The sequence below is a fragment of the Antrostomus carolinensis genome, unplaced genomic scaffold (genome assembly GCF_000700745.2).
Source record: "Antrostomus carolinensis isolate BGI_N321 unplaced genomic scaffold, ASM70074v2 scaffold1759, whole genome shotgun sequence".
Lineage (NCBI taxonomy): Eukaryota > Metazoa > Chordata > Aves > Caprimulgiformes > Caprimulgidae > Antrostomus > Antrostomus carolinensis.
Window position 1 is genome coordinate 27,992 of NW_010339029.1, and position 7,722 is coordinate 35,713.

The 7,722-nt window shown below is 37.7% G+C and overlaps 1 protein-coding gene across 1 annotated transcript; it reads left to right on the plus strand.

The window, feature by feature from the left end:
• The first annotated feature begins 203 nt into the window (after window positions 1-203).
• LOC104530943 (potassium channel subfamily K member 1) lies at window positions 204-4,677 on the plus strand. Its single transcript, XM_010175688.1, has 4 exons — window positions 204-251; window positions 377-422; window positions 938-1,333; window positions 4,131-4,677. Exons 1-4 carry the CDS (start codon window positions 204-206, stop codon window positions 4,388-4,390), a joined length of 750 nt encoding a protein of 249 aa, XP_010173990.1. The 3' UTR covers window positions 4,391-4,677.
• Window positions 4,678-7,722: the final 3,045 nt, after the last annotated feature.

Below are 7,722 nucleotides of genomic sequence, written 5' to 3' on the forward strand. Positions count from 1 at the left end.
ACTAGATTTCAAGAGATTTCCTTGCTGCAATGAAAACAAAATGCTCATTTTTTTTAGCTGGCAAACAGAAGAAAGCATTCCTGGTTTGTGCTGGATTTGCTGTTCTTTTCTGTGCCTCTGATTTACATGTAGAACCGGACTGTCTGACAGAGTGTGCTCTGGCAGCGCGGCCGCTCGCGCCGGGCACCAGTGTAATTGTACGCATGTGTGGAATTGAGATGGCTGGCCGTGGACAGCCTGTACAACAGCGGGTATGTTCCTGCACCCTGAACAGGTCACTGTTGATACTTCTAGAGCATAAATGGCTAGGCAAAAATCCAGCTGCAGGGGTTAGATCCCAGGAGTTTTACTGTGAAAATGTTTGTTCTGCCTTTAGGTATCTTTTATGGATTATCATCTAAACACCTTGCAGAAGCATGAAGGTATATAATAGCGTGGAATGTTGATTATAATACTTCTGTGTAATTCAGATTATTTTCATAAAAGGTCTTGAAGTGTTTTACTACAAAGTAGATCTAGTGCCATTTTTCTGAAGTGTGGATTATTCCACTTGACAAAGGGGGTAAAAGACATTACATCACTTTGTAAAACTAAACAAAAAGGTCAGCAGGGAAATCCAGAATAAAACAGTTTTGTTGGCATAGGTTCCCACTCCTGACAAGGCATTACTTCCTCCTCCAAAATTAGCATTTATACAATTATGTTCACAATTTTGAAATATAAACTTTTTAAAAATTATTTTTACTTGTTTATTGCTAGTACTTGGGGTTTGTTCGCCTGCTTAAAACAGACCTTTGAACAGCTTTTGTCAAGAATAGCAGAATTCAGAATTAGGAACGGTGAAGCAATTCTTTATCTCCCACAATGTAGGCAATATCAGATTGGTATGGGAGCTCCAAGCTTTAGCTCAACCTGTGCCTCTTCTGCTTTGTTGCAGGTTATGGACACACAGTGCCTTTGTCTGATGGAGGAAAGGCTTTCTGCATTGTCTACTCGGTCATCGGGATCCCGTTCACGCTGCTTTTCCTGACAGCCGTGGTGCAGCGCATCATTGTGTACGTCACCAGGCGGCCTGTACTGTATTTCCACATTCGCTGGGGCTTCTCCAAGCAGATTGTTGCAATCATCCACGCTGTATCCCTTGGGTTCATCACTGTCTCATGCTTCTTCTTAATACCGGCAGCAATATTTTCTGTTCTGGAAGATGACTGGAATTTTTTGGAATCTTTTTACTTTTGTTTCATTTCCTTGAGCACCATTGGCCTCGGAGACTATGTGCCAGGAGAAGGCTACAATCAAAAATTCAGAGAGCTGTATAAAATCGGAATTACATGTAAGTGTCAAACTAACCAGCTAAATAAAAGGCATTTTATATTAAAAAAAAAAATAATCAGACTTTCCATTCTGTGGATGGTGATTGATTTGTGAGCTGTCAGCTAGCAAACTGGGCATTGTAGGTAGCTGTGCAAAGAAGAAACCTTTAAATAAGGTCAGTTTTCTTAGTTAAGAAAAAAAAAGCTAAAACCAGAATTCCATTGTGCTAAACCATAGCTACTTACTCTCTTACTAATAGTAGGAAAAAATGCTTACATTACTGTTATGAAAATGGTTATGAGCATCTTGGGCTAAGATTTCAGTGCATCACAGAGCCAGGAAAATGATCCTTGTAACTTAAGGTCATCTTGTGGGGTGAGAGGAGAGGTGGGCAGAGGCAAATCAAGGAGCAATGGGAAATGAGGCAGAATAGCAAAGTTTCTGACTCGAGTTGTAACAGAAGGTAGCTGAAGCTGGCAGTGGGAATATCAGCTGTCGAAGGGAGACAAGTGGATTGAGGTGATACCAAAGCAAGACCACAGATGTTAAATTTAAATTGTTTAATTATGTTTGACACAGAAGAGAGTCACAGTGATCAGTGATTTGATCAAAGTAGAGCTAAGAAAATTCTTTTTGTGTTGGCATTCTGAATGTGTGTATGCAGAGGGCAGCATTCTCCAGTGACAGTGTTTTCAAGCATCCAAGTTTCTGATTCGGCTTGAGTCTGCGCAGTCTTGGGTTATCAGATGTACTGGTTAAAAGATCTGAAAAGCCAAAACAAACCTTTCCTGTTGGGTCCATTTCTCAGACTGGTATGCATTTGTCAGTGGTCCTGTGCGTGATCCAGCAATCTCAATGTGGGCAACGTGTCTGTTAGCTTTGGTTTTGTGTTTTGCCTAAAGAAAGATTGGGCCTTGAATTTTCATTCCTTGAAGCAAGGCCTTGAACTAGCCAACAGAACATTTTATTCTCCTGCCAGGCCTATTGGCAGATTTCAGATTGCAGATTTCCCTCTCTACCCATTGTGTTTATCTTACCAGAAGTAGCTTTTATTTATTAACCCTGCAGATCTGCAGAGTTGATTTGGGGATGCTAAATGATGAAGTGAATGGAGAAAGTCACACATAGTAAAGGTCTTTTAAAAATTCTAGCCATTCTGAAAACTCAGAAGAAAACATTATGGCTCAAATTATCATTTTCAAACTTTAGAATACTTAGGCAATAAATTGCAGGAAATACTAAAAGGAAAAAGTAGCTTTTAAGCAAAGTTTTGACCTTAGAATATTTAATTTCAACAGTTTTTAAGGTTATAACTTTAAAATTGTTCTTTTTCTTTCATGTGAACAATTCAAGGAACAAAACAGGATGTATAAAATGTTTTCTTTTGCTGAACCTAAATTTTCTTTAAGAAAAGTTTTGGAGTTCTACATCAGAAAATGTTTAATGAGTGCTAAGGCTGTTCAAGAATTTTTAGGAGAACACAAGTTCTGTCCTAAATCAAGTGGTGATCAGCTGGGCTGAGTTGCAGAGATAATCACAAAAGTCTCAGTGCAGATTTATAGATGCCTTTTAATTGGCATAGCTTTGTCACTTCCTCCTTGTCTTAATGCCTAGCTCCCATTTGGTGTAATGAAATAAAGCTTAAAAACAATTCATAAATTTTAGCTGTAGTGCTGATTTAAATCAGTACTTGGCATTGCAGTATTGATTTAATGGTGTGCCTAGAAGGAAAAGGAGAGTGTCATTGCCAGTGAATAATCTGTAACTACAATATATTTATACCTTTAGGCAGCAGAACAGTGACCATAGGTAGATTATAATAATTAATCTGTGTTGATCTTTCAGCACACTTATTGTTCAGCCGTTGGATTAACATGTTGTACTAATAATTATACACTTAGCTTCTACTTGATTTGCACATTGAAATAATAAAATATTAAATTGTCATGCTCTTCATTAAACTGTAATGATCAGCAGGAGCGATCTAATGAAACATTGAGATTAAGAAGATCTGACTATTACCTTTAAAAATCAGAGTCAGTACACCACCAAAGTCATCAGTAATGCCATTTAAGTTATACCTCAAGTTTAGATACGTAATGTAAGTTACTAAAATGTTGCAAATAATTTTCAAAGTGTCATCAGGTATAGCAACTTTGTCAGGTTTTTAAAATATCAGCAGTAATTTTACAGTAATTTTTCATTTTTATTTTATTGGTTTTGTACACATTTCTAGTCGCTTTGGTTTTCCACTCATTTCAGGGTGTTGGATATCTTCTTAAAATTTTGTGTTGGATATCTTCTTATCATTTTAAAGAAAAATAATTCAAAATTTTTCATGAAATAGAAGTGATTCGTCCTGCTGAAAAATAACCATAATTAGCTATCGTGTTTTTAGTTCTATTTGTAACATGTAGGAATATTAAGGGAAAAAAAAAAATCTTTTGAGGAGCACTTAATCATGAAGGCTGTAAGTAAGTGGGGGAGTGTGCATCTGGTAAATTTTAGTATTCTGTTTCATTCAATGCCTTTATATATTTTTCTCTTGTACAATTGTAACAGAATTAGAGCCACTAGCATTACTTTTTTTGATTATGTGGAGTCTTGTTGATTGTAGAATGAAAAAGGAAAAAAAAGGGATTTGACAGTCCAAAGTGAGCTACAGAGGTCTGAAACTGGGTCATAAAGAAAATTAACATACTGTTCAGAGATGACAGGGGTGGGAAAAGTTACAGAGTTAAAACTGTTCCAGCCCCACTTAATTTGGTAATAACTAAAACACTTTTTTTTGTTTGTTTGTTTGTTTTTGTACCCAGGTTATCTGTTGCTGGGCCTTATTGCAATGTTGGTGGTTCTTGAAACTTTCTGTGAACTCCATGAGCTCAAAAAGTTTAGGAAGTTGTTTTATGTGAAGAAGGACAAGGAAGAGGACCAAGTGCATATAATGGAACATGACCAGCTCTCCTTCTCTTCCATCTCAGACCAAGCAGCTTCCATGAAAGACGATCAGAAGGCAAACGAGCCTTTTGTGACTTCCCAGTCCCCAACTTCCAATGACAGCTCTCTAAACAATTAATACAGGGGTATCCATACCATTGTTTCGGTGCATTTATGCTACTTACCATAAGAAATAGAATGCCTCTTTTTTTTTTTTTTTTTTCTCTGAAAATATAAAAGCTGGAAGACTGTGCTACTTTAACAAGGATTCATCACTTCTGACATAGAAAAGACTTCAGGGAAAAATGTGGGAGCCACCCTGGGAATAGGGAAAAAATGTAGGATGTGGCTGGGAACATTAGGCCATTTTGCTTGAGGGATAAGGAGTTAAGTGTACCACTTCCAGAGGTGCCAGAGAGAAAGGCTTGCACAAGCAACTTCATCCAACGTCTTTGGGAGAGGACGCCTTCACTGGCACCTATCACATTTAGTTGCGTGCCCCATCTTGCAACTGGGTGACATAGCAAATTTGGGGATACGCACTTTTGATTGTCAGAAGTGTAGTCACAGATTTAATCCAAACACACCAAATATTTTAATCTGGAAAATATCTCCAGAACAGTATCTATAGATCTGCTGGAGGAGGAGTGAGTATCTAGATCATCCCTCTATTACCTAGTAACTTGCAAGCGCAAATAATAATAATTCTAGGAATGAGAAAACAAGGCTCCAGTCCCTCCTTTGCCCATGCCATTTACATTCAAATTTCCTACTTCCTTAAAAGGTCCCCCAATAACAAGAAAAATGTTGTCCTGAGAGAGTGTGCCTTGAGTCTTCTGTGCTTTTTGTCTTTGTATGAAATACTTGTGTAAAATCTGAGAGGTAGCAGGACCAATTTAAAGGGCTGAGTGAGATGGGGTTGTAGGGAAGGGAGACAGCTGCATTTCAATCCTCTGTCCTCCGCAGTGAGTAGGAGTGGGTTTTTAGCTATGTGGAATGGAATGAAAAAGAGAACTGAAGTTCAGCATGTGCCACGATTGGCATAGTCACATGCTTGTGGCATTCTCCTAGTCGATGGTTGAAATCTGTTCAGCAGAAGGACTCGGTGCTGTTTCTTCCACAGTCCAACCCAGCATGTGCTCTCTGAGCTGATAGGTAAGCAGAGGAACAGAAATAGTGTCAACTTTGAATGTACCCCCTTTTTTTCTTCCTTTGCTTTTCTAACTAGTACTCAGAGCATTTTGGAGGAGAAGGGAATGTTTCAGGGCAAAAGAATTTTTCAGTTTTTCATATGGCAAGAAAAAAGGAAAAATCACACATTTGGTTCGGATGGAACCGAAATTTTTTCCCCTTGGGAAAAGTCACTAAAAAGTCAAGATCTCACTCAACTTGTGAAGCTGGAACCTCTTTGGCTGTAACAGGAGAGGCGTTTTAGTCCAGCTGGCAGTTAGTGTGCTGAATGCAGGGACCTCGGAGTGAATTTCAGCGAGCAGGGAATGAGACTTAAGTGGTTGTAGTACTCTCTCTTCTGGTCTTAAAAATCTACAATATGGGAATCCTGATAATGCTTTGCAACAAAAGATCTGGAATATAAATAGCCATATTAGGACAGCCTCCCACATAGGAATAGTGTAGAGGAGAGCCTTTTCCCTGCAGTGCAAGCATGCCAGATTGCCTGTAATTTGGCTTTTAGTGTTTAGAGCTGAATAATATTTTACTGTAAAAGAAAAAAAAATGCAGTGTGTCTAGATTTAGCGCACATGGGAAACATACTTGAAACTAAATAACCCAAAATATACTATGTTTGAGCTTAGTTATAGCTAGCATCAAACAGATTTTGTATCTTTACTGGAAAAACTTACTTTGTGGTTAAATCAGCTGAAAGTCTTCAATTAAAATTTATATTTATAGAAAAACAGAGCTAAAGGTTTTGGTTGGTTTGGGTTTTATAGATTAGGTGAGAGCATACTGTGTTTGCATGTTCCCAGGAAAGTGGCTATTTTTATACTGCTTAAGTTAACACAGTCCTATTTATAATGAATGTCAACCAATATATATGTACATATATACATAAATATATTTATATACTGTACATATATCATAAATCACCACAGTTTAACAGACTTAGGAATGGCATTTTAGATATGCTTCTCTTTATACAGTGACTAATTGAAAACTATGTCATTAAAATGACACTGACATAAAGAGTACTGTACTACAAGAAACATTTCTACTGTTTTTTCAGTGGGATTTTATTGATTGTTTTCAGTACCGTAAAATTAAAGATTTTTTTTAATTTCAGTTTAACATTAAGCTCTAAAGGATATGCACGGATGCTAAATGATATACCAAGTTAGTTTTGCAGCGTGTACACAATTGCAAAATGCAAACACATGAAATGAAAGCACAGAATTCAAAGCAGAAGCGATAAACTCAGCAGTATACTGTGATGTAGGTGAGTATTTGTTATTTTAAACTTAAATAAAAAGTCTGGCTTTTGCCTGCCCGCACTATGAAGTGGGGAGTGTTTTCTTCAGTGGTGTGTGTGCGTGCACATACTGTGCAAAAATCCTGTCTGCGTTGGTCAAGATTGTGCATCCTTTAGTTAGCCTTCCTCAACTCAAGAAGGGACCATTACTGACAGAGTGTTACCTAACCTTGATATTAATTGTAGCTTAGTATTGTGTTAATTATTCCTATAGAAAAAAAGCATTCGGAAGTGTGTTTGGTTTTGTTTCAGACGCTGACTGATTATAGCAAATAAAAAATAGTGGCATAACATTTATCTTGTCTTTATAACCTAACTACTCCAATATTTGAAGAAACCTAAAAAACTGTCATTGCAGGTTCTCAGTACAAGTGATGAAAATAACGGCCTTCATTTCCTGCAGCTTTCACATCTTTATGTGAAGCTGACACACAGATCTGGAATCTGGACTAGAAGGAGAAAGATTATCGTGCAAGAACCTTAGTATAAAGTGCATAGTATAAAGTTGCCCAGAGGCAAACTGCGAAGTGGGTGCATGTGAACTCAAATGGAGAACATGGGTTGTAAGCAATGGTGCTGAAATAAAAGTTGCAAGAGGAAGTTGAAAATATGAGTAAATGACTTGTTTGCAGAAGAGAAGTGCCTGGTTCTTATCCTCACTCTGTTGTCTTCAATTGATCCAGGCATGTATCCAATTAATAGCTTTATTCCCATGCTACAGCTGACATTTGCCATCTTCTTTGTCTTTCAGTCATTAAATATAAATGTGTTTTATTATTATTTCAAGGAAAAGAACTGGCAGGCCATTCAGTTGTGTTGGGGGAAAGAAAATGGAAGAACCCACTTGAGTCTTGATCTTGTAGCCAAATGACAGCTGCTTTTGTTCTTTTGAGAACATGTCCTCTTCCTTAAGAGTTTCTTCTGGAGGTTTGCTGTCGCACCTAGTGGGGGTGAACACAAGACTGGCTGATGGTTAAAATGAG